Genomic DNA, 27,908 nt, shown 5'->3' with positions numbered 1-27,908 from the left:
AATGGGCCTTTGCATTCCCTGTGGCATTGCTTTTCTCTGGTGCCAGAAATACAGCCACAGAGATCAGCCGGTCATGTTTTGTATTCTAAGCTGCCTGGAGAGAACAGGTGATCCTATACTGTGCATGTGAAGGCGAATAAATACATTTTCCCACTTTAAGCCCTGCAGCGTAATCGCTATAGTCTAACCAAAAATGCAGGACTTAAAACAGGGAAGGGTATAACAAGACATATCTGACTTTTAGTTCTGATAATCAAAATACTGAAATGTCAGCATGTGTAGAAAGGAGAAAAATGAAAAAGGCCACTAGCAATAGTCATTTTTCCAGTCACTCATATGGCAATAAAATCTGGATGACAACTGGGCAATGCTGCTCAGTATCTGTCTTCACCAGAAAAGATGTGAGCAAACCTGTTTAAGATCTGCTTCCACATGCTAAGCATGCCCAGATGATAAGGACCCTGCTCCAGGGCCTGGCCTTCTCTCCCCTGCTCCCCTGCTGACTTCAGGCTTGAGAAAAGACAATGACAGAAGACTGCATAAGCAAGCAAGCCTTGAGAAGGTATCATGATCTAGGACAGCCTTCTTCGACCTGGTGGCCTTCAAAGGCATTTGGCCCACAGCTCCCAGAATCCGCCTTCAGCAAGGCCATCAACTGAGAATTCTTGGTGTTGCAGTCTAAACATGTCTGGAAGGCACAAGGTTGGAGAAGGCTGATCTAGGGCCGAATTGCCATGTTCCGTCACCCTTGCTTGCTTGCTTGCTTGCTTATTCATTCTCTAACAGTCAGTGGGAGTGGGTGCAGTGGTGATGTGGGAACTGAATCAGAACTGTGGTGTGTGAGGAGGAGGGCTTCCCTTTTTTCCGCTTCACTGTGAGCCTGACAGGAATTAGCCTCTCCCCACACCTGCTGCTCGCAATAAAAAAGTCTCAGCCAATTCTTCCATGTATGACACCAGCTATTTGTTAAAGAAAATCAGCCATACAATGGCAAACCATGCAACAATGTTACCTAGTTTGATCCTGGTCAATAATGCGATCTAGTTAGATACTCTAATGTTCAAATGCCAGCTGCCAAAGCCTTGCCTTGTTAATGCATAAATCTGTAGTTAGAAACAAAGGACAGGAAATCCTGGTTGCTTTGTTGATGAGTACAGAACATTCATTAATTTATTATAATAAAAATTAGTAGGACATTCAGTGAACCTAAGTGCCAGGAAGTGTAAAGCAAACAAATTGCAATACCTGTCAACCCACAGCACAAATTGACTGTGTGGCTGCCCATACTATAAGCATCCTATCAAGGGTGAAGGTTGCCACTTTTCTCTCAGCATTGAGCTCCAGTGCCTTGCAGTAGTACTCACGCACATCCACATTTGCTTGTGTTACAATCTGGAATTGAAGAGGATTTAATTGCTGTTGTTACTATGTGATATATGCAAGGAATCAAGATAACACTGTGAAGAGGCAAAATATTTTTATTGTGGACCAAATGTTAAGTAAACAAAACCAACTGGCATTTATTGGTTGCATAAGCCCTGAGTCAACACCTGGTAGAACCACCTTTTCTAGCAGTTACCCCTGATGCTGTTTGCTTAGATATGCTTTCTAAGAAGCTCTAGGCCTTCAATAAACCTACAGATCTATTGAGTCTGGGATTGCATAGCACTGAAATCACACATGGGTTTACCCCATTCAGTTCCTTACAGTACTGTACAGGCAGCGGCTTGCACCAGAGCTTCTTTAGGCATGTCACAGCAAAGGTAGTGAATATTTATGCAAGCAAAAAGTGCCAACATAAAAATGGCACTTGCCCCTTCACAGGTCTGATCATCTTCTGTATCTCATGGCAACAACGCCAATTAAGTCTATTCTACTTCCAGATTGCAGTGCATAACATGTGGAAAAGTCAAAGGCGGGCACATATTTATGTAAGCCACTATATGTAACACATTGCTTGCATTTACACAAAGGCCTGTAGTCTAAATGGCTTTTTTTTTTAAATTCAGCACCACTGAAAGAAGCACTCTTCCTGAGTTGATTAGTAGCAGTCTTGATTTTCCATCCAGGAAAAATAAGGTAGATCCATTTTGTCACCAAGAGCACTCACACATTTTTTAATTTTCAAATGTACAAAATCTCATCTTAAAACAACAACAATCGGGTATAGGAAATGTTGCATGCAGCCCACCTTCAGTGGACCCAGTCCAAGGAGCCACATTTGCAACATAATGCTTTGTTCCACTAATATCATATAAAGTATATGTACTGGTATGGAGCTAGATGTAAATATGCATCTATGCTTCCAGTGAGAGAAGGGAGCAGGAACGGTACCCTTATTTATTCTGGGATGGCTTATCCTAAAGTCAAGTGTATGGGCCTTACTTGTATGTTCATGTAGTATTAGCGATCAGCTTCCCTGTTAATATAGGTCAGCCTCTTTTGCTTTCTCAAATGGTATCTAGTGATGGACACTGGCATTTTTTTCCCAGCGCAATGGACTCTGAGGAGGGTGTGCACATGTGGAACAGCTGTGCAGTGGACCCGATACTCTCCTCTTTGCTCACACAGCTGGCCCTGATTGGGAAAAGTGATACCAACAAGACAAGGGGACTTGACCAATCATACAGGATAACCTATTAAGGAACTGATAGTCAATATGACCACCTACTTGAGGACATTCCTCAAACTCTAAAAAAGCTGGGATTGACCAACAGGCAAACCAATCTGTCCCTGTTTCTCCAGTATCTTCTGGGAAACATCCAGCAGTGGTTCCAGTTGGAAAAAGAATACTGAGTATCCTTTGGAACCTAGTGTAGGGTCAGGATAGGGGTAGGGTCTGTTTTGTTTCGGACAAGAGGGACTTGCTTTGCTTCAGCAGCAAGGCAGAGCCCTGGTATAGTTTTGGGATGTTGATGCAGCACTACACCTGGCAAGACTATCAGCTGGTCTGCTGGTGTAAGGCTCTTACAGGTAAGAACCACTCCATGTATGGTCTTCCATGTCTAGAAATGTTTCTTGCTCAAAGCTTTTGGGACATTACTGTAGCACTAAGTTGTAGTAGCATATATATCCTGCAGATGCTAGTGAATAAGACCATAAGCATGCTTAGTTCTGTTTGCAGAACAATGCCATTTCAGACCTCCCTTGTGCAGGCAAATTGAATTATTGTTGACTGTACATTTAATTCAGACAGCATTTGCATCTATTATATTACCTAAGTCCTCTGCCAGCAGATTTTGAAATGCATTCATCAGCCAAAGTTAATGCAAACAACAAAAGTGTCAAATAGAAATCAATGCAACAAGCTTTCACAGGAGCATTCATTTCTACTGCTTTCTCCCCATGAATATTATTTTAACATGTTATCACATAATTGCTGCTTATTTTTAATTTTAAAAGCTCTTTCCAGATCATCCTAATTCCAAAGTATTCCATTGGGTTGCATTTGGATGATATGAAACCCAGAAGACCAAGAACCATTAAGTAAATTAAAATAGAAAGTTTGGCCATAAACAAAATTAGAATATTATACTTAAGTCTTCAGTTATTTTTTTCTGATTCTGCCATGGAGAAAATTATTGTGGAAGAAGCTGCTTTGAGCATTTCGTCTTTAAACTCCTGGCTCTTGTTCTTTGGAGTTACAAAGCTGAGAAGGTCAACAGCTGTGGCCACACCAAATATCATCTGTTTCATGAAGGAACTGCCATCTGCATTGTCTGGAAAGTCAAAGAAAATAAGGAAGATTACGTATTGCTGATGTTCACAAATTAGAATGGAAGGAAAACTACAATGACATGTTATCTGTATTTAAGAACGTTAAAACAGCCATCTTAGATTTGACAAAAGACTTTACTTAGATGTTGTACTTTACTTTTCTGTTGTACAGTAGCTAATACAAGTTGGACATGAGTAAAGTACGCTCAGCTACTGGAGGTAATGTATAGCCATCCTCTATGAAATTTGATGTACAAATGTTCAACCATGTACATTCATTACTGTATCTTGTGGTAGCAAATTCATAGTTTATGATATGCTGTGTGAAAATGTGTTTCCTTTTATCTCTCCTGAATCTCCTACCAATCTCTGAGAGATGGTGAAACCTTTTTCTCTGTCCACTTTTCCCACGCATGCACAATTTTGAACACCTCTTTCATGAGGCAGAAGGGCCTGCTTGCTCCTTTCTTGGTTACACAGTCCACCTCTGCTCCGATTGCCCATGCTTGCCTCAATGTTGCATTCAAAGATACCACTGTCACATTATGTTTATTGCCATATTTTAGAAACAACTTACATTGTTCCAGCTCATGCACAACAATGGCAAAGTGATCATTTTCCAGGATTTGTGAAAGTTTTCCAAGGGTATCATCTAGGTTGATCTGTAGAGAAAAGACGCACGACGCATTTCAAACTAGCTGTATGCAGCCCTACATGGAAGAAGAAAGGTATGAACGGGATGTTGCATGTCAAGGACTTGCCTGCCCCATGGATTTCTTCAGGGAGAGCAGTTGTGCAAGGCAGCCTCAGCATGGGGGCCCTGGCTCACACGGAACCGTGGCAGCTCAGTTGTCAGGGCTGAGCCGGTTTGACAAAACCAGCATGCCCAGAAAGTGTTCTACTGTAATCTCTAAACTTGCATACCCTGACTGTGATTGTACATTTTAAGATAAATGCTGGAAGGATTCTTTTCAATACATCCAAATCAAAATAAGAGACTCTTGAGAGAAGAAAAAAATGTTTCCAAAACACACTGGGCAAAATAATCATGCTTTTCTTCAGGCACCTGAGGATTTCTTTCTTTTTTGTTCAGCAACATTTCCAGGCCTCCCCTTCCCTTTGTTTTCTGGCCTCAGAAGAACAGTCTCTTCTGATCTACTCAGCATAATCCCTTTTGTATCCTGCTGTGCGCACAAAGCCCACAAATCACAACTGTGTTTGGCTATAAACTCAAATATTCAACTGTGCTTATACACAGTTCCTCCATGTTTCTACATGGCACACAGCAGTCATGCATATAATCATGACATGCAAGGAAACACTGCTTCTCTGAGTGCACTTCTAGATAAGGCTTGCATCATGCAATTGCCCCACCAGTGCTGTTTTCGCCCTTTCTTCTCCCCCCCTTGCCTCTTTGCCTCCTTTCCCTCAGCTCCTGCCTTGTTCCCTGTATCCCCACAGCACTGGCTTTTCGGGACGTAGTTTTGCAGATCTGCCAATCACCTTGGAGAACTGCTGGTAGGTGATCTTCATGACTGGGTCTGAGAACTGGGCACTTCCTGCCAGGATTGAAGAGAGGATGTTGCTGAGAGTTACCATTCCCAAGATGAGGCTTTGAGAAAACAGATTTTTGCAGTTAAGGCTTTGGCTTGAAGGTGCTTCCAGAGGCTATTTTTATTGGGCAACTGCCCTGCCTCATCCACGGAATGTTATGGCAGGGCAAGTGGAGAATCGGGTATCGTCACCTTCAGTTTGCAGCCATTCCATGTTTCCCCCCTGCTTTTGGTGACTTTTGCTGCAGGCTATCCATGTCGAAAGGAAAAACAGAATAGCTGTGCTATGACTTTGGGTACTAGCACTGGAAACCCACCATCTGGAAGCACCCTTAGAAAATGTGGAACTAACTCCATGGCAATTTAATACCCAGGAGCAGGTACAGTGAAGGCATCTGGAGTAATGAGTCCCCAGTTGTGCCTCCAGCTAATAGGCCAGGTTGCCACCTTTTAAATTAGATTGCTTTGTATCCTTCACATTAGAACTTGGCATACAGATGTTTTTTCATCACATGAAGCCTTTCCGATCATGGATGCCCATGCTGCCTGGGGATAATGGAATTTGCAGTCCAATACATCTAGATGGTACTAGTCAAAAGAAGGCTTGCATAAGAAAACATGTTCTGTCCCTTTTCTGACTTTTGACAGCTTAAGCAAAGGCACTTTTATTTGGTTGCAGTCTGTCAGCCTTTTCCAGTATGATGCCATATCCTATTCTTCCATTCCATTCCATTCCATTCCATTCCATTCCATTCCATTTTCTGTTCTGTTCTGTTCTGTTCTGTTCTGTTCTGTTCTGTTCTGTTTTGCAGGGGGGAGCTACAACTCCCACAATAATGTCTGCATCTGACAAGAACCTGTCCAAACACCAAGTCAGCTCTTGGGTACCAGGCTGGGGAAGGCTTCAGTATGCAAGTTTTGTGGATGCCCTTCCTCCACTCCTCTGTTCAGGGTGATGCACATGCTTGTGTACATCCATTCAAAGACACACAGATGGTTATATCCAGTATTGCACAAAGTGGAAGAATTCCTAGAGTTGGCATTGTTCTCCTCACAGTTGCAAACTGCTAACAGAACAGCTTGTGCAAGGAACATTTAGCCTAAAGAAGCCATAATGGGTTGGGAAACACCTTGTGAAGCATCTCATCTCATACCTGCAGAATAGCTCACAAAAGAAAAGACAAAGTATTGGATTTGCCATTTGCACAAGGGAGGAAGCAGGGTCTCTGCGGGCAGGAAATGCTTTGGCTGGCAAAATGACACCACTGGATACTACCAGAAGGAATCAGCCTTGTGTAGCACAAGCACAGTTGCTGCAGCAGTAGGTGATGACAGCAGAACGGAGCGGGGATGGTGCAATTTGCCCTCTGAGTCATTTGCCCAAGCCTGCCCATATACTGGCTCACATGGGCAGGCAGAAGCAGGGGGTAGGGTTGTTGAGTCTAAGGGAATTCTCCGTACACTGACACTAAGCCAGTGACAACCTGGTTATTTCAAGTATTTATTTAAAGATCTCACTAATTCTACAGATAGTAACCTATTGCGCTTTACATCTGTAGAGTTGTGCAATCCTCTGGAAGACTACGGGTTGTTAAAACAAGCACTCCACCAGCAAAAGTGTTACCCTGATTCAGCAACAACTGGTGCCTGGTCATATCTCTTTTCACGGAGGATTTCAATTGCTTTTTGACAGTTCACATCTGGGAGAAGAGTCAGAGGAGCTAAGAGGTTCAGCTTCTGCACCTTGATATTCCACCACCTGTGAGATAAAAAGAGGAGCAAGTGTTACAAACTCCCAGAGATCAGCTTCTGCTTTGAGTTCTACAAATGTTATACTACCCACACAAAGCAAAAGTAGACAAGGATACAGGGCAAACTTGTATTCCACTTATTTTCGTTTATTATATTTCTAAACCACTGAATAGCCAGAGCTCTCTCAACAAGAAAATCAACAATAAAACCCATATTAAAAACAGTCAGGCATTAAAACATTGGGAAAATAAAAAGGGTTTAGCCTGGTGCTGAAAAGAATAAAGTGACAGCACCAGGTGAACCTCTCTGGGGAGCGTATTCCACAACCGGGGTGCCACTGCAGAGAAGGCCCTTCTCCGGGTAGTTACCCTCCTAATCTCCTTCAAGGAGGACCCCCGGAGAAGGACCTGCAACCCAGGTCTTAAGGGACAGGCAGGCAGGCACATAGGGAAGGAGACGGTCCTTCAGGGAACCAGGCCCTAAGCCAACATAAAACAAAATTATATATATATATATATATATATATATATATATATATATATATATAATAGAAATGAATATAAATATACAATATATTTAGATTATAACAGGCTAACAATATAAAAATCAACAATTCAAATCCCAGGACCAAAATCCTTATCATGTGCTGTCAAATGCTTGAGAGTGGAGGAAAGACTCTACCTGGTTAAACAAATATGGCAAGGGTGTTATCAGGGAGGCCTCACTGAGAATAGCCTCCGGAGACTACCGCCAAGAAAGGCCTCTTCCTTACTGCCCTCCTCTGAATTTCCCACAAAGCAGAAGTCATATAAGAGCAAAAGTACCTAAGGGATTTGTTCTTGGTCCAACAAATCATTTAAATTAATTCCTACACTGCCTTTCAAACATAGGCTAATTTACAAGGATATTATACTAGGACAAAAATATTAACCCAAATGTCATATTTCTGTCTCTGTCATCTCTTTCCTCTCCAGTTGTTACCCTTATTGTCTGTTTTCATGTCCTTTGTGTGCATTTGTGTTCCTTTCAGTTCTGTTGTTCGGGCAAGATTACCAGTTCCTAGAAGAAGCTGTCTTTTCTCTGCTAGCTTCCTTGACACTGCTCATTAATCATGCTGGTGCCTTCTTAGACTTGGTCTTACCTTTCCTTTTCTACAGTATATAATAGTTGTATTATTATTATTATTATTATTATTATTATTATTATTATTATTAATCTGTCCTCCACCAGCAATATTCCATTGTGGCATACACAACATCAAAAGTAGACAACAATCCTATGTTAAACCAAACAATTACACAATAAACAGCAAATTACATTCTAAGTGTGTTTTGACTGTTGTGGTTTTAAGGTTTCTCCAAGCATTTTGGAGAGATTTAATCCTCTTGATTTCCCCCCTTTTTACCTCTAACCTCATTTTAGAGAAGTGCCTCTAAGCCTTACCAAGGGTAATGTTCTTGAACATCCTTTAGAAATCCACTCTTGACCATCCATTTGTCATTTAAAAACTTTGACCTGGAGAGAAGTAAAACAAAAAACAAAGAAGTAAAAAACAAAACAAAACCCCACACCAAGATATAGTGTCAACTTGTTGTTTCATTCCAGTGCACCTTGATACATTTTCTGACCTTTCAGTCATCCACAGTCTTTCATAATAATTGTTGATGGAAAAGATAGCAGAGACAGAACAGTTCAAAAGGAGGAAACTGAGTCATTGCTTACCAAGAGGTTGGCAGAAAAGCTGGAAAGAAAAAAGCAATACATTGTGTTTGTTACCAAGAAGAAAATTGTGTTTAAAGGCAGAGTTCTGGTATATCCAGTGGGACGTTCTCCTCTATGTGACTGGGTCTGGATGGTCAGCTGAACTGCCAACAGCAGAAATACAAAAACTATAGACTTGGCTCTTGTGTTTAAATCATCAAAAAAGAACTTGGAGTAACGTCTAACACCAGGCAAAAGAACGCGATCTTTTAATATTTTTATAATTTAAATACTGATATTATTAATACTGTGGTCTTTGCTTTTATGGCAGCTGGGATTTATTTTAAAAGAACCCTTTTAAATGTGCTAGACTGGGCAACATACAAGTGAACCACAGAATCCATAAAATATGGTCAGGATGTATACTAACCCTCCCTCCCGCCCACCCCTAAATAATACAGAACCTAAAACCAGGACGCAGCAGATAATCTGACTGCACAGAGAGAAGTATCCAAAGAATACACTGTTGAAGAATGGAGATGGTGCAGGCCAAAGGACTTTCTGCTTCTCTGCAGACGGGATGGGAGCAGAGGTGACAAGAAAGGGGAAAGGGCAACAGTGAAAGAGGCATTTGCATTTGGGGGAACTCCGGATGCTTGCAAAAACAGCAAGGAAAGCACAGCAGATTTTGCAACCAAAAGAAAAGGAGCTGAGGGAGGGAGAGCCAGGATGCAAATCCCTTTCCTTACACTGCTTCTCCCATTTGCTATGGTCAATATGGCAATGAAACATACATAAAACATTTGCGTAGGGATCCCCATTTGAGAGTGTTCAGATATGAAACCATGAAGTTTAGGAAGCATATGATTTTAAATGTATTACTTGGGATGCTTGGGGCAGTGGTGGCAGGTGGAGAAACAGGGAGTTAGCCAGGGGCAGATGCTAAGCCTGTTCTGAAATGTGAACCTCCGCAAGTTGCCTTGCATTGGGCATACCACATTAACATTATAATCCTATGCATGTGTATTCATAAATAAGTCCCACTTATTTATTGACCTCCATGGTCAATGGAGTTTACTTTCTACTCAGAGTCGTCTTAACGCATGGGCCTGATGGGCACTTGCCCGTGGGCCCCATACTAATCTGTGTATGTTAACCCTTGGAAAATTGGAAAACTTCCAAAATTAACAGGAGTTGTAGTTGTCGTATGCGCCCCAGGACACTGCTTTGCCCGGGGCCCATCATGCTGTTCAGACGGCCCTGTTTCTACTAAGTGTACTTAGCATTGCTACTGAGGTCTCATTCAATAACAGGGAAAGGGAGACTGTAAGCTGCTTGCTTGCTTGCTTCAAGAACCACAAAGTGGTCTCTGCACTGCTCCGCAGAATCTCCTGACTAGCTTGTCCTATTTGCTCTAACCTAGAAAGTGACCACCAGCAAGCTGGAGTAAATTTAACTGCCAGTCTGCATGGATCCTGTACATGAATGGGGGGAGTGGGGGGGGGCAGGGAGTGTGTGTGTGTGTGGGGGGTGCTGATTTGTCCATCACCTTTGTCAATACGTTTGGGGCCACCCTTGCCCTAAGACTAATTCTCACTCTGAGTGCTATAAAACTTCTGCACCAGTTCCCATATTATATTGTTATTCTTTTGCATGTATCTAATTGCAACTGATTTTAATCTGGATTCCTTCAACCGAATTGTGAGTCTAGGATATCAGTAGTATTAGATCCTCATAGGAGGGTCGCCCATGGGTAAGTACAATGTGTCTGCTTCACTTTCACGCACAGCTGAATGGGCACCCACAGAAAGGAGCAAAAAGAAAAGCAGCACTCGCTTACATGTAGTTTCTCACAGAGTCGGGTAAAAGGACAACGCAGCGTTGACCCTCTTTTAACTGCTTGGCAACTTTCACAGCTGCAGCCATTGCACTTCCCGAACTACCTCCTGCCACACAAAGAGCGAAGACACTTTAGTTGAAACGCAATAAAACAAGGACCTAGGAGGTAAGAGTCGAACGTTGGATGGATATATGGAAAGGGGAACTTGGCCATCGTGCTGAATCCTCCTTAACCCCAGCCAAATTTTATATGTGGTTCTGCACCCCTGGAGGCAGGTCTGGGCCATCCCATCTAGTCTGACCCTTATTGAGCCTCTTAGATGATCATCCAAACATTGATAGAGCCATTACATGTTTAATATAACGGCTCTCTGAATGAGGGTGTTTCTGTTGTGACAGGATATTCCTGCACAGAGAGTGAAACCACTGGAAAATTGCTGGGGCAGCTAGTCAAACACACACACGTGCATTGCTCTATAAAGAGGCACGTGCAGAAATCATTTGAAGCCTTCATGAGAATGGAGAAACACCTTATTTCTCCCCATCCCATCTAATGTGTCCATTACCATTCTGACTAGAACGTGGTGCACGATTGCACGAGGCCCAGATAGCTCTTTTGGATGATACGTGTGACATCTTTTCCTTCCAAGTCACGTAAGAGCCACCCCCATGCACACTGGGGAAGGTCACAGATGGTCACACTTACATGGGTTTCGGATGAGTTATGTGTGGGCTCGGCTTGTGGCCATGGCACACGTGCAGCATTCAAGAGACGCCTGAGGATCTTGCACAACCACCTGCCGTGCTGTGCTCAGAAGAGCAATGGAGCTGTTGGATGGGCTGGATGGGGAGAGCATGCTGCTGCTCATGCCTGTGCACTGGAAAAGTGTGATCTGTGCAGCAGAAACACCTAAGAAAATACTTCTGGGCTTTATGCGGCAAATGCATAGGGCAGTACCTTACGCGGCTGGCAGACTGCCCCACCGGCACAAAGGGAAGCTAATGCTTCTTCACGCCAGGTGAATGGAGCTTATAGAAGGAACTCTGCTGACCTGTGGCAGCCCAGAAATATTTCTACTAGTTTTCACCAGATCAGGGTTGCTTTAGGAGGCATTAAGTTGCAATGGATCCCACTTGTGCAACAGAATGAGTGACAGTGCAGCACCGGTTTTGAAGAATGTCTACGGTTAATGCTTGAATGCTTATTGCATGGAAACCAGTATTGTGTGGTTACACCAGACCAGGAACTGGTTCTTGGTTTATCTTTATGTTCAGGATCTAAGCTATGTTTTCCCAGAAGTCATTTGTCATTTGTCCAAGGTATGTTAAAATTAAATGAGCTTCAGCAACGCTTACCACAAAGCAAGCCTTCCTCGCGAATCAGTCTACGAGCCATAAGAAAGGAATCTGTGTCATTGCTCTTGCTCCACTCATCTACCACCTAAAAAGGAAACAAAAGAGTTTCGAGCAGAGCCAAGCCAATACATTCCACTGCCCAAGACAAGGTGCCTTTCCCATTCCATGTTCAGAAGCCAGCTGGACTGGCAGCTGAATGTCACTCCAAGACTGGTGATGGGAGAGCTTCCTCCACCACACCTGAGAGCAGCAGGCTGCCACCAGCACTGTTACCTGAATCAGTCGCTTCACTCTTCCCAGTGGGAGGACCAGCCCTGACTTCAGGTGCTCTCAGGTTTGGCACCCTAATACATGTGGCTCTAGAGGCAGATCCTTCAGAGTTGCAAGTATTTTTGCTTATAAAAATGCAACCTTAATTTAGTAATTTTGGTTTTCTAACACATTGCCGATACCCATATTGAGCTTACCAACAGTGCAACAGACAAGATATAAGCACATTACTTAATCCACCAATTAGACTCTTAGCTGTAATAAACAAGGTGTTGGTTTGTGTGTTGTTTTGAAACCTACAAAACTTTCATCACCAGAGGGACAAAAGAAATATATGCAAAAATTATGGGACATGATGCCTTTCTCACACCACCGTCAGTGAGACTGTGATTTGATGCTCATACACATGGGAGTAAGTCACTGGAACTCAAGAAGAGCCCTCCAGATCAAGCCAAGGATCCACCTAGTCCTGGGGACATTCACACCAAGGCCTGCCAGATGCCTTGGGAGGCCCCCATGTGGGACGGAAATGCAAGAGCGCCCTCCTGGCCACGTTCCCAGGCAACTGGCATCCAGAGGCGTACTGCCTCTGGAAGTGGCAGGAACTTGGCATGGTCTACTTCCAAGTACACATGGACTGGATTGGGCTGCTAAAAAGCTATTGTCTGTCTCCAGTCAGAAAGGGCTTTTCTAAGTGTGGCTTTTAACGCACAATCGTATCATGGCTTCTGTTTCTGGGATTCTGTGGGATTAAGGTCAGAACCTGTACACACCTTTTTCCTTCTCTGCCTTTTTATATGTTCTGCTACAGAACGTCAAGGTAGTGGCACTGTAGAGTGGAGTTGTGCCACTACTCTAGTGAGTCCTTCTGCTGTTCCCCAAACTGCTGGACTTTCCTCAATTAAAACAAAACACAAAATTGCTTGGAAAGTACAGGAGCAGACTTAGAGGCACTTTAGTCATCCCAGTGTCATCTAAGGCACCTGCAGCTACCACAAGCGAGGATCTTGAGTGCACAATAAAAGCCTTGTGTAGAAAGGATCAGAGTCTGGTTGCAGAAGTGGTAGCATGCCACTTTGATCTGATCTGATTTGATCACAAAACACAATATGCTGTTTTTCTTGAACTTCTGCTATAAAAGGTCTTTCTTCAACGAGATGCTGCAGCTGCCTTCTAAGTCTCTCCTCTAATTAGGATTTCTAACTGCGCATCTAAAGACACATAAATAGCATCATAGTGTCATGGCACCATACCAATTTACATTCACTGAAGCATAATGTGTAGTAATGTTCAGTCACTTTCGGCAATGTCAATCAAATGCTATGCGGAGCCTGAGGCTGAGTGTTCCCAAGTTCAAGTAGAAACTATCCTGAATGTTTACATCTAGATTCACATTACATTCTTGTGCCTCCCTCGTCTGTTGCCTTTGGCACATCACCACTTACAGATCTGTCCAGGACTGTTGGGATAAAGTCGTGACCAATCCCTTCTACCTCCATTGTTGTTTCATCTGCTGAAATGGTGTTCAGGGAACTGGGCAGTGCAACAATGGAGCCATCTGGATCTACTCCAACGATCTGTGAAGGGAAATCAACGAGTCAGTCGAGATTTTAAAAGAAGAAGGGCAAAGTGCTGAACAGTGGATCAGCGTCATTTCATGTGTTATCCTTGTTTCAAGCTACGTGAAGATAAAAGAGGCTTTACAGGGAAAAAATAGTCTTGAGCCCCCTAAGGTTTAGTACGTCAGGAAATTTTCTTTAAATGAAATAGAGCACTGCAGATTTATGGTGCTTTTGCAATAATCTATTCATCTAAAAATAGAAAAGTTTATTAAATGTTATAGGGACACAAATTGTGATTCTGAAGAAATCTGCAAGGAATTCCAAAGAGTCTGAATTTCTGTGGATCTGATTTCCAGATCCTGCAACAATTCTGGCTTTTCTCAAGACATGTGGATTCTGAACACCTGAGAACCATTACTGGAGTTCAATGGGAGACTCAGAGGAAAGGGTACAGCAAGGTAGGGCAGCTGGAGGGGAGTGCAAAGTTAAATGAGTGAGACTGGAGTGTGTACTGGTGCATGTGTGGGTGTGTGAAAGAGAAATGACTGGGCGATGGATGTGCGTGCTTGTTCATGTATCAGTGTAAGGGATCTGAATGAGTGAAGAGATGGATGGGACATTGGGGTTGTGCATCTGAGAAGGAATTAATGGATGCTGAAAGGCCATCTATCAGGGATGCTGTAGCTGTACCCTGCAGGAGGAGCAGTGAGTATGACCAGAGGATCTCCACGGTCCCTTGCAATGCTGTGATTCTAAGGCTTTCACATACTTTGCATCCAGGACATTTCTCCTTCAGCTTTCTTGCCATTCCAGTGATGGTACCTCCTGTGCCAGCTCCGGCCACAAACATATCAACTTTGCCTACAGTTAAGAAAGTGGGAAGCAGACAAAGAAGGTCAGGCTATGTACTCCTCTAAATGCCAAAAAAGTCTCTTTCTATCCCTATAAAACAATAGTTATGGTCTCTTGATTGCAAGATCAGTATATGTGATCGGATGTAAGCACCGCCCTTTGGGATGCTAGTATCTTAACCAGCCTCAGCTGTACATTAAATGCAACCTGCCAGTCTGTGTCCCCTTGTTGACAGGGCCAATTCTTCACATTTCACATATTTTTATGCAGTAGAAATGGGTGGAACACCATGGTACCAGCCTGAACTGGGACTGTGCATGCTTACACTGGAGTAAAGAAACCTATCAGACACAGCTCCACTCTGCAGATGTACAAGAATGTTTAGGGTAGTCCTTAGACTGGGAGACTTTGGGAGCTCTTTCTTTTAAAGTTTGCTTTCTTGCTTTCTTGTGATCTATCATAAGGGAATAGGGAGGGTGAATTACTGTATGCAATTTGCTTTCCCTATTCACAGTAATAATTCACCAATTACAACTGGGATTAGGGGGAAGGAGCTACAAAGACAGCAACAAGCCATGTGGGCTAGATAATTAGTTATAGCCCAGCTGGGGCTGGGAAAGGGAGAACTTTGCTTAGCCTGGGGCTAACTTCCACTGCAGGGGGTTCTGGGGGAAGGGGAAGCAATGGGGATGGGGCAAAAATGTGATTCCAAAAATGCAATCCCGCACCAGTACATTTTGTCTCTAAGGTCTTACTGCCACTAACTAAGCCTGAGGGAAAGCTTTTCAACCTTTTAGAATGCAGTGAAAACTGCACAAGAGCTGGGGAACCACCGGAGACTGCAGGAAAGGAGCGGGACCAAGCTGTACTGGCAAGCGGTTTAAGCGGCTATGGGGCTACCACAGCAACCCTGACACTGAGCATTTTTCTATATGAAGCTTTTAACTGACCAATTTTTCATGGCTTCTGCATTCAGATTCTTTGTGGGATTATGTCTTGATCCTCCACACAGTGTTTTTTCCTCTCCTGCTTTTCTATAGGTTCTGCTACATAACCTCCAGGTGCTGGTATGGAATAGCAGAATTGTGTATTACACCAGCATTTTATTGCACCATTCCCCAAAAGGCCAGACTTTTCCCGATTGAAAAGCAACCGAGAGGCCCTGGAGGATGATGGCACCGTCTAACGCACCCCAGAGTGAGGAATCTCGAGGACTCAAGAAAGGATTCATGTAGGAAAGCCCTCCACGCGTCTGCAATAAAATCATGGGATGTGTGATTCAGTAGTGGCAACTGGCTACAGTTATGAGGCAAATCACAGTTTCTGTAGGCATTCTTGTAAAGCTAGGTGACCTGACGAGCACGGCTACCTCCAAAAAGAATAAGCAATAATAAAATAAATAGTGTTGAAAAGGTTGTCATGCATGATACCGTCGCATTGCTCCAGAATCTCTTCTGCCGTGGTGTCGTAGTGTGCCAGTGGGTTGCCCGGATTTCGATACTATTGTTGCAAAGGAAGAGAAACAAGGGAACATTTCAAAAGGGTGGGACCAAATGCACTTCTACAGAACTGGCTGAGGGATGCTGGGCGTTGCATCCAGCACCTCTAGCAGGTACCACATGGGGTAGGCCACTATGGAGAGCAGTCTGATGAAAAAGAAGATGGACAAAGTTTCTGGTCCAAACCTCCTGCCTCATGCAGCAACCACCAGATGCTGACAAAGCTCAGAAGCAAAGATAAAAGAAGGTGCAGCATTGCTAAAGGTTCGGGTGACTTATGGTGCTGTAAGGGCCTTTCATCAGTTTTGGCCCCTGTGCTACCTCTAACCCAGATAAAGATAACTTGGCCACTGCTTCCCACGCTCTAGTAACCCCCTGTTTGAGCTGCTGCGATGAGTCTGCAAGGTGGGGCTGCCTTTGAAAGTGGCAAGGACCCTTCCGTTAGTCTGTGAGATGACTATCTGGAGCTTGGAATTCAATCCTCTTATGCCGGTGCTTTGACAGTTGCACTGCCCCCCAAATATGCTTGCAGATCCAATTCAAAAAGCTGCTTTCAACCTTTACAGCACTAAGCCAATCCTATACATGCCTGCTCAGAAATAAGCCCCACTGAGTCCAATGGGACTGATTCCTGTGTGTATAGGTATGCAGCATAAATGGCTCAAAGATCACATTATCTTGCATAAAGGTGAAGGTGAAGGTAAAGGTAATGGTTTCCCCTTGACGTTACGTCCAGTCATGCCTGACTCTAGGGGGCGGTGCTCATCTCCGTTTCCTAGCCGAGGGAGCCAGCGTTTGTCCGCAGACAGTCTCCGTGGTCATGTGGCCGGCATGACTAAACACCAAAGTGCACGGAACGCTATTACCTGCCCACCGAAGTGGTACCTTTTTATCTACTTGCATTTGCATGCTTTCAAACTGCAAGGTTGGCAGGAGCTGGGACGGAGCAACGGGAACTCACCCCGTTGTGCAGATTCAAACTGGCGACCTTTCCATTAACCAGCCCAGCAGCACAGCGGTTTAAATCACTGCGCCACCTGCAGTCCCTTGCATATGCCTAGCCTAATTTTAAGATTCTGTTATACACATCCACATATCCTCTAGCTGGCTAGGGGGCCGGGGGTAGGACTGCTCTGCCCAGCATCACATATTTGGGCAGACCCTATGTGGGGTGACAGAGCCGAGCTGCAGGAAGCCATGCGCTGGTCACCTCTCCTTTGGGTTACTGCAACGTGCTATACATGGGGCTGCCTTTGGAAATGGTCTGGAACTAATCCAAAATAGGCTGTTAGTGGGGATTGGCTTTCGAGACCATATTTAACTAGTTAACTTTTTAATATTAGTTTTTATACTGTATTTTTGTACTACTGCTATACCTCTGTACCAACTTTATTGCAATTGCTACAGTTTTATTGCTTTATTCTTTTATATATTATTTTCTTTGTTTATATGTTTTTAACTTTTGTGAATTGCCCGGAGGACCCTTGGGCTATTGGGCAGTATAAAAATGAAATCAATCAATCAATCAATCAATATTTTTGAATCTCAGTATAAACCAACCAGAGGACTTAAAATTGAACTCCTCCAGCACCAGTACTAAAATAAGGATCTCTACAAGAAATCAGCTTACCTGATCCAAAATATGTGAGTTTGGGATTTCATTTTTCAGTTTCCATGCAACACGGACATTGGATTCTGGGGCATCATACCTTGTGCATGGAGTTCTTACAATCTCTGCCCCCAGGGCTTTCAGGATATCTACCTGGACAAAGAAAAGCAGACTGCAAATTAGCTTTCTGCACTGTGCTATTTCCAGCCTCTAGTTCTGTTAAAAATCTACATATATGAAAAAGAAAGGAACGGCTCCACTAACAATTTTAACAGTGAGAAGGACTTGGAAGGGAATAGCTGATCAGCTGCAGTTTGATCCGTATTCTTAAGTTAAATTAACTATATAGGGCAATCCAATTGTGAAAACAGAGATACAACCTTTCATGTGGAAGAGTTGAACTGATTACGGAATTTATACTTTAGACAAGCTAATAGGACTGGACAATGCATTTTGACTATCTTAATCTTCCAGATCATTTATCATGTACTGTTAGCCAGTCTTTGATGGATACAGGCCATCAGCAATGAGTATGTCAGCATTTCCTGCACTGCTGGAGGAATTAACTGGTTTCTTACGGAATGCTTGGTCTGCAAGCAGCTGCTTATAAAGTCTTACAAGTAAAGACTTATAGTAAAGTAGAGGTTGGTATATAGTAAAGTAGAGGTTGAGAAGGTAAGAGACAAATGGAATGAGGAACTGGAATGCTCTGTATGAAATAATTAATGCAGCATTGCCTTAGCTTTCATATGTACTATTTCTGCAACCTTAAAACTGAGAATGGGTCAACCTAGAGGGGTATTTTCCATGCACTGGACCTCACAGAGGCTTGGCAAGAAGACGCTGCTACTTCAGTGAGATGCTGGTGGTGCAGCAAGGACAATGCTGTACACGTCCCTGTCAAAACACACTCAGCCCGGTCAGAATCCCTTTTTGAAAGGCAGCTTTTTGATGGCTGTCAAGACAAAGTAAGGTAGATAAGGCTGTATTTGGAGCCTCTTTAGCTCCATGTCCAGCATTTATACCTGCTGCACTTTGATGTCAGTTATGCCCCAGGACCCAGCCCTGGTGAGGCTCCCCATCTTTGCACTTGCAGAAGAGCAGAAATCCACAGTTGCACAAATACAGCTTTAAAAAGAATTTAAACTATGAAAACATTTGAGCACCCTGTGGGTGTAATTTTTAAAGGGACCACTGACTGCTCCCCTAATGTTCCCCCTCGGCAGCATGAAGGGGGCTCACTGGCTGTCAAACAAAGATTGCCATCTCTGCCCTCAAAAGGATCAAGTGGGGAGAAGTTGTGGTCAGCAGAATTGCCTTGTGGTCACAGCAGGAGACACCTAGAGAAAGACACGTGCCCCAAAGCATCACCAGGGCACTTCTAGGGCAGCTGGCACTGTAAGTGGCCTGGGCCAACGTGGCAAGAGCAGCAAGGGGGTTTCGCCCCTCTTGTAAAGTGGCTCACTCATTGCTTTCCTTCAACCACAATAGGGGTGTTCACCCACGTTTTGATGACACACCAACCCATTGTGGGTGAAACAACCCCTGGAAGGAGCCATAGATTCTCAGGAGACTATGAGCAACCTGCTCTGAGGGAAACAGTCCGGCTTTGCACACCATGGCAACCCACAGTGGCACGTCACTCATGATGCGTCATCTTGTTCTCTGAACTGCACTTTGCTCCCTTGGATAGCTGAAATCTGCAGGGCATGGCAACATATATCGGACTGCTGTGTGTGCACACTAGCACCCCTCTAAAAGACCAAGAAAAATATACATTAAAAACAAAAATACATCTGTACACATTACTGGGGCTGAAAGAAATGATTAACCATGCCCCCAGTTGTGCATTTTTGAGAAAAAAAGAAAATGAGCCCTAAAATAAATAAAAAAGCACAAGCCTGGTAGCAAACAAAAAGGGGTATCAATTGAAGCAGGGACAGGGAGACTGGATGGGCTCGGCCCTGAGGAATGCCAAGATCCTAACCAGAGCACTGAGGGTGAAAGAGGGGAAGAACAACCCACAGCAAGCCCAGTCGTCGGTCAGGCACGCTATGAGTTGCTCTGTGAACAACCAGCCTGCCATGGCTTATTGCCAAGGCAGCTCTGTGCATTAGCAGAACACAGTCACTATCTCAGCACCGGATGATGGGCTTAATCGACAGCACTGCTGCTAAGCTGGAAGCTGTTACTGCCCTGTGCCTCACAGTTGGTTGCCCTGATTTGAGAAGTGTTTCGGGTGACTCTAAAAATGCAAGAGGGCTCTTTCTGAAGAAATTGCTCAAAAGGATACTGCTCATTTCTAAAGTCTCATTTTATGAAAAGCAAACATGAACCCTGAGTCCTGCCATCCCGTCCGTGCAAGGAAGTTCTAGCTCCAAAAGATCACAGATAAGCCCCAGTTGCCATGCCGACTCATCTCTCCAGGGAAGCAGAAAGATTCCGGGATAGCTCAAAACAGACCTGATAAAGTTTTAAATCATGACCTTGTTCTGCCTCATTCACAGAATTGTGCATAAGGTCGGAATGGCACCAGCTTCCACCCACGGCCTGGCTGGCCATTAGCACTAAAGCCCCTCATTCAGGAAGTGCCCTTCAGCTCTGGCTGCGCCCTCCGTGCCAAGCCAGCCAGCCGGGGCTCACCTTCTCCATGCTCATTTTCTCCGGCATGACAATGATGCAGCGGTAGCCCTTCACAGCAGCAACCAGGGCCAGGCCGATCCCTGCGGAGTAAGTGGGAAAGAAGTAAGACAAATAGGAATTTGAGGAGCAAAGCAAGATGCCCAACTGGCCTCTCTCACCTGTTTCTTAATGCAGCAGCTGTTGAGGCTTTGAGACAAAAAAAAAAAAAAATCAACAGATTATTCTTAGGTTTGCCATCTCTGATATTCATGGCACATCCCCAAAAAACAAACAGAAACCAAGGAGGTAAGGCCTCCTCACCTAACCCCAGCATGAAAGCAGACATTTCCTTCCTGGTGATGCCTTGTAGGGGCTCCCTGAAGAAGCTAAATGAATATTTCTTGAATCCCCCCAAATGTTCTCAATTATTTGCAAATATCTTTTTAATGCATCCCTTTCTGCAGGTCACCACAGTGACGTGTGGGTGGCAGTGGGGACCTTGGGGGAGCTAAAGGGTGGGGGTGCCTGCTGACAAAGCCCAGCAGGGACCCACACTATCCACAGTCTCCCCAAGGGGGCAGGTAAGTAGATTCCCCCCATTACCCTTTTGACGCATTTGCTGCCTGCCAGACTGAACCCTTGGATGCTTCAAAAGCCTAGAAAGATTGCTGCCTGGGAAAGGGTGGCCACAACCCCACAACACCTACGCAGGTGATTTTCAGAGCAAGGTTCCTGAAAATGTTGGGGCTGCCAACTAATTAGAGTAAAATAATAATGACGATGGTAGTAAAAATAAACTGAGAAGCCTTTCCAAGGTACTGCTGGTGCACTTCAGAGGGACTGCTATATGACAGGTAAATTAGGATTGTGGAAAGTCAGCTTGACAAGCAGCTTTCATGATCTACAATAGAATAGAATAGAGTAGAATAGAATAGCCCTTCATAATGCATGACTGGCTGGGCTTGCAGCATACAAACAACAACCAAAGCACTGTAAGTTGGAGGCATAGAAATCATTCCGTTATAATTTTCAACACAACCAATTCCCTTTGCAAAGCACAGAGATGTCTGCAAGTTTTTGATCCAAATAAATGAGAACCCCTGAAAGGCATAAAACGGCAGTCAACTTTTACATGACCTGAGTGAAAAGTTGATAAGATCATAACGCATTGCTTTATGTTTAGAAAAAAGAGCAACCTGTTTCTAAAGGGCAAAGCAGAAATAGCATTAGCAATTGAGATGCCTAGAGAGTGCAAAAAGAAAATTGTGGCCAGTTTGTGTGTTTGCAGAACAAAACTGCACAGACGTAATCCATCGCTTCCAGTGACGAAGCTTGCAAAGTGTACCGGTGTCCTCAGATTTCATGAAGGATGAGTGACAAAGCCAGCTGTCTCTTCATTTAGGAGAGGCAGCTAAATGGGGGTTTAGCGTTAGGAGTCAGTGAAAAAGAGACATGAAGCACTGCTTGCCCTGCTGTGCAGAGCGATGCCTGAGCTGGACGTTCTGCAATTTGCAATGTGACTTTACAACAATTCAGATAGTTGAATTTGATCTAGAGCAAAAGAATGTTCAGAAATACAAAGAAGAGCAGTGGGGCAATGACCAGGAATGCTGCTGCTGGAGAAAAGCAAGCACAGCTGCTGTTTTGGTAACTGAGGCTGCAGAACACAGGGCCACAGAATGTGCTTTGCGCTCTCCCAAGCCTTTTCACAATGCTTTTATTCAGCATGCCTGGGAATAATACTGAGGATGCCTTTGACTCCCTGGGATGCCAACTGACTTTTCTCTGACTACTGATTGAAGCTCTTCTGGGACCTTCTCCAGGCAGCATATGGCGAGTCTTTATTCATAGCATATTTGCTTGTGAAGCTCCACACTTTCATGAGTAAACACAATGGGTTATACTGAAACCATTTCACTGAGTCAAAAACGTAACTACGGAAAACAGCTCTAATACTCTGGACCTTAAGCCTGCAGCCCTCTATCCACTCACAGGACCCAGTGGACTCACTGGAATGGAATTCTGTGTCTAAAACACTGCAGTGTAATCCAGAAAATATTCTGGATTCTACCCAGCAACTCAAGTTACTCTTCTGATGTGACGATTCAACTCACAGGCACAGCAGTCTGCATAAGCACATTTGTTTTGTGAATCCTTAATTTTTTAAAGCTGTTTTCTTAATTCTTGCTGTGCGTTTTTAGCACATGAACCCTGGCTTCTTAAATACACCCCCTTCCTAAATTTGCACTGAATCACAGGCATGCTCATATGGCACCGTAAAAGCTGAGGATGGAAATGTGTCTTGTCAATTTGTGACTGTTTAATGTTCTTCATGGGCTGTACGCTCCACTCACTAGCTCTGAACTAGACATCTTTCCTGCTCACAATAGCAACAAAGGGAGGGACAGGGAAGACAGCAAAGCCCAGGCCCCCATCAGCAATGCCATTCCCCTTCAAGAGAGCTCTCCCCATGCACTATGGAGGGACGGCCTACCACCACACTGGCACTGGTGCAGCGCTAAAATTAAAGTCGCGACGGGTCGGACACGGCTTCAGCAAAACAACAAACATTAAAGTCAAGGGTGATGTTGAAGGGCCTTTCCAAAGCAACTGCAGCCTTTTGGGCAGGGGTCTTGCATACCTGTGTTTCCTGATGTAGGCTCAATAAGTGTGTCTCCTGGTTTTAGAACACCAGCTTTTTCTGCATCTTCTATCATCCTTATGGCGATTCGATCCTTCACACTCCCACCAGCATTGAAATACTCACACTTGGCTACTGGAATATCAAATCAAGCCCAGATTAGAACTTAGAAGAAAGATTTCTACTATTGTTACCAAGTTTCCCGAGACTAAGGGCATGATCCCATGCATGTTTAGACATCTGTCAATAGGACTGAGCTAGATGGACCAAAGGTCTAACCCAGTATAAAATGGCTTTTATTTTGCAGAACTGGGTGTTTGTGCTTGCCCAGTAAGATACACATGATTTTTCCCAGTCCCAGACAAATAGCAGCAGTGGGGTGAGGGTTAGTGTGTGAATTTTAGACCAAAAATGGCATGGTCTTCCACAGCACTGCTCCTGTGGTCCAGTTCACCCCTCTAGTAATCAAGTAATCTAGTAATGTCTGTCCAGCAAAGGATGTAGGTTGCCCCGAAATTAAATAGACTTGTTACAGTGTGTGAGGAGAGGATGCTGCAAATTAAATATCTGAAAAGTTAGGGGATACTTTTGTAGAGAGGATATTATTATTATTATTATTATTATTATTATTATTATTATTATATTGTCTTACTGAGTTAGTATAGCAAGAGTGGGAGAAGAAGTAGCCACAGATGCAAAAAAAGGTTCTTTCTGCAAGGCTATCAAAAGAACAGTTCTGTCTCCTCTAAAATCCGTCAATTCTGTTGCACTTTCTCTTCTCATGGCTTTTGACCAGCATTCTGAATGCCAGCCTCCTGCATCCTCCAGATGTCATGGATAACCAGTGGCCATTTTGACTGGGAGAGAATAGGAGTGATGGTCCAGCACATCTAGAAGACACCGGATTGGAACAGTTCCTGTATGCAGTGTTGGTTGATAGTGCTTATGAACTCAAAGACATCCTGTACTCCTTTACTGTCACTGTAACTTCTGTAACACAGCATAGAAAACCTGACAGAAGAGAAGGGGCAAAAAGGTACGCACAGAGCTCACACTTCAGCCCATAGGCTTTGGCAATCTTGTTGACACGGATCATTGGTGTGTGTCCAATTTTCTGCAAAATATTTGACAGTATCTTTGGTTCTTTCTGTCTGCATTGGGAGGGAAAAGATCAAAAGATCTGATGAAATAACATTTATGATTAGCAGTGTCATCATAAAGCTGTGTACCTTACTTTTCCCTCCCAAAGGAAGTCTGAAGTGGCCAAAAATATCATGCAGAGATACTATTCTATCTAGAGTTATAGCAAGAATTAAAAAACCCAAAGAATTACCTGACTTTAAAACTGTTATAATGAACACAATAAACCTATAAACAAAGTTCCAGTTAAAGGCTTGAAAATACCAATTCAGTTAATAATCTAAAAATCACAAACAATATACCAGCACGTGGCACTGAGTAATATGTATCTGTTGTTTTAGTTTAAAGCATCCTCTTGAACTCCATTCCAGAAGCCAATGTGCAACCACTTGGATTTATTGCTAAAGGAGACCCAGCAGAAGAATGTAGTATTTTGTGTGCTAAAAAGCCAGTGCTATACAAAGCACAAACATTTCAGACGGTACCTTGACCGGCAGACTGTGATAAGAAATGGAAAATAGAAGCAAAGACTGAGAGCTGATTGACCTGTTGTGGCCACCAGGAGGAGACAACCGAAAATAATTCGAAGTGGCAGTGAGCAAAGCTTTGCACAAATTGCTCAAATCAGGCTGTTGTCTTTATAAGCCCATGAAAGCCTCACAAGAAACTATCGCAGTGATGTAGAAAAAATTGGCTGCTCTGTTTGGTTTGCTGCTGCCCACTGATTAGGGAAAGATGGATTTGTGCCACTTCTGCATGTTTCCACTGTCCCATAGGACTGTACATTTAAAAATAAGTCTCGGAATAGTTATTTAAATGTGAATTTCCGAAATTGAAAATATATATTTTCATAGGAAAACGTGAAAATAACTGCAGTGCGACTTTAACATTAAAGCAACTGAGCAATCAGGAAGCTCCAAACAACTTCTTGAAATCTTTGACTTCCCAGTAGCTCTTTTTATTGCAGGAAGCATTTAGGTTACTGATTAATGTTATCCTGCATAAGTAGAAAATTCTCTCTATTTTTGGGAGCACATACTGCCTGTACATTTGACTAAAGAAGGACAGAGTTTTCCTTTTTCTCCCTTCTCTTATACTTTGCTAATCTGAAAAATCCCTTAACATGGCAGCTGAGAAATTCTTACGTGATACTAAATCTACTAACTCTTTCAGCTACTAAATCTCCTAACTCTTTCAACTCTTGGAGTGCATTTTGCTGAAGTTAAGCCTTTGTATATTGTGGCCTACACTGCTGCTTGGATAAGAGCTTAATAAAATGCTGTTTGCATGGGGGAAACCTCTGTGCACACCTCTTTTATAGATGCCATAATCCACAAAGCACAGTTCCCACACACTGCTGCACCCAGTGACACCTTATCTATGGGCATCCAAGTCTTGTTTTATTATATTTATACAGGACTTTAATAAGCATCCCAAAGAACAGGACCCTATTTGTGTCAGATTGAAAGCTGTTATCAGTGCTAGGTGCAGAACATCACAACTTGTTCTGACGTGAGAAGCTCTTAGACGAGTATCTCTGTTTGAAGAGCTGTCCAGGCCAAGTCCAGTTTAAAGATAAAGGTGCACTGAAGGAAAGGGACTTGCCCAGCAATCGTGCCTGGAGAGCAGGTTGCGCAAGGCACGCTAGTGGGCAAGGTTGAGGCCTTCCACTCTATGGTGAACATACTGCATTTCCGTTTGAAATACGATTATTTCTAAATGTGGACCCAGAGGTATAAAATAACACATGCAATTTGGTTTCCTCTTTTGCCCCCATCTTAATGGTAGGTGTTGTTTTTTAGAGTGTCTACCCTGAATGCAGCAGGCATAGTGAAAACATTCTAGGTTTTGTGTTTTGAGAGCACAACTTGCAGTTCTGCTCACATGTCCTGTCCCATGGCAAGGCAACTCACATGTACAAGCAGAGTCGTCCCTGGTGCATGTGAATCATACTAAAACACACACAAAACTCCTCTGTACATTCAAGTGAAAAGAAACAGCTTGAAGACAGGGGAGCCTTGAAGCAACCCAAATAAAAATAAGATGATTTAATTGATCACTGGGGAGTCTCCCAGGGAAAGGAGCGCTTTTGCTTTTTCCAGGCCATTCTGCAATGTCCTCATTTTGTACTGAAGGTCCAAAGAAGGCTTGTAAACTGCCACAGGGAGAAATCCTATGGTTGAGTCAGGATGAGTAGGAAGCACACAGATTGGGAATGGGAATCAGAATCATTTGTACATTGCCCGGCACAGATGTATGACCAACCCCTTGGAAACTACACTGTGCTACATCTGAGCAGATTTGGCCCAGGATATTTTGCTCCTGTGGTGAAGTACAAGATGGTGTCCATCATCCCATGTACATGTCCCAACCGGAAAGACAGTTGAATCATTCCTCAGCACTGACTTGAGAACGTAAGGAGAGGCCTGCTGGAGCGGACCTATCTAGTCCAGCATTCTGTTCTCTCAGTGGCAAACCAGCTGCCCATGGGATGCCACAAGCAGGATATGAGCACAACAGCACCCTCCTGCCCAAGCTCCCCAGTAACTGGTGTTCACGCACCTCCTCTGGATATTGACAATACATTGACCATCCTGCACCTTACCTGAAGGCATCAGGCTAGCTTCAGGATACATGGGAGACCATGTGGCAAAGCTTTCTCCTCCAACACCTTGCTGCTGCCTTCCGGCATCTGCTGCCAGAGGTTGCCACATCACTCTGCCTAATGGAGACCTGGTCCTTCTTCTGAGCCAAAACTGTGCTTGACTATGTTCATGGGACCACTGATCAACATCTTGCTTCTGATCTATGCAATACATCCTGAGAAGAAACCTCTACTGAATAAAGTGGGATAAGCAAAGAAAATAGCGTTGCTACTTACAAAGGCACAAAGCTATGAGGAGACTTGGAGGTGGGTTTTCCTAGTTCCCATGTGCATTTGCTGGGCACATTGGGTTGAATCCATGTATTGTTTGCATTGACTTCTGGGTTTTCCACATCTCCATTAAGGAAAGGACAAACGTTGATTGTTTTGCTTGATGTGAAAACGGAAGCCATCATGAACTAGAAGGTGATATAGAAAAACAAGCAACCTCTGTTTATTTACTAATTATTTAACAAATATTTTTGAATCAGTTACATTAAATAGCTTTCTAAATGAGGCTAAAACCCAAATCTTCATACAGATGCCAAGGCTATAGTGCGAGGAAGGTCTTTTGTAGAAGGGATGTTTCCATTAGGAGCCAAAAACTCAGGAGGGTTGACACCTGTCTAATTTGTAGGAGGTGGCATCCAGAGGGTGGGCACTAGGATACCTAAGCCCTAGCCCAATCCATGGGAGCCTGGACCGCTGAAATCTTGGATACTGCTAGGCGAGCACAGCAACTGATCAGGCTGGTAGGGGACTGGGCATTTTCTCACATGAACTCTGGTCAAACAAGAGGAAGTACCATGCTTATTTAAATATTTTGATTTAAATGCTCATTAGAAATTGCTGGACTTAAACTCCAGTGCTCTGCTGCTCTGCTGGGCTGATGGACTTGCAGTTCGACAGCCTCAGGAGGACCTCATGGCCTACATAATCATTTTGGAAAAGGCAGAAGAGCTGTCTGGGCAGCCATGGGATAGGTCAAGACCCCGGTTCTAACATCAGAAATGTGTTCCAAGGTTGGTGTTCAGACCCTGGCTGAGGACCACCCTTCCACACACAGCACAGCCAGTGTGGTTCTTCCTGCACAAGCTGTGTCTCCAGAGTCACAAGCGCAACCTTGGAAACAGCGTAGAGCAGAATTCCAG

At 43.8% G+C, this 27,908-nt stretch overlaps 1 protein-coding gene across 1 annotated transcript; it reads right to left on the bottom strand.

Moving 5' to 3' along the window:
• Positions 1-3,543: 3,543 nt before the first annotated feature.
• Positions 3,544-27,173, bottom strand: LOC123029119 (cystathionine beta-synthase-like). The gene is made up of 15 exons (XM_044441728.1): positions 26,995-27,173; positions 24,018-24,124; positions 22,974-23,108; positions 20,354-20,433; positions 17,732-17,863; positions 16,033-16,102; positions 14,520-14,611; positions 13,634-13,765; positions 11,919-12,003; positions 10,564-10,669; positions 8,466-8,537; positions 6,895-7,029; positions 5,221-5,329; positions 4,295-4,379; positions 3,544-3,719 (listed from the first exon to the last, which is right to left on the bottom strand). Exons 1-15 carry the CDS (start codon positions 27,171-27,173, stop codon positions 3,544-3,546), a joined length of 1,695 nt encoding a protein of 564 aa, XP_044297663.1.
• Positions 27,174-27,908: the final 735 nt, after the last annotated feature.

This window comes from Varanus komodoensis, unplaced genomic scaffold (genome assembly GCF_004798865.1).
Source record: "Varanus komodoensis strain SLA01 unplaced genomic scaffold, ASM479886v1 scaffold4, whole genome shotgun sequence".
Taxonomy (NCBI): Eukaryota; Metazoa; Chordata; class Lepidosauria; order Squamata; family Varanidae; genus Varanus; species Varanus komodoensis.
Note: the sequence above shows the minus strand (reverse complement) of the source record. Positions and strands in the feature narration are given on the sequence as shown.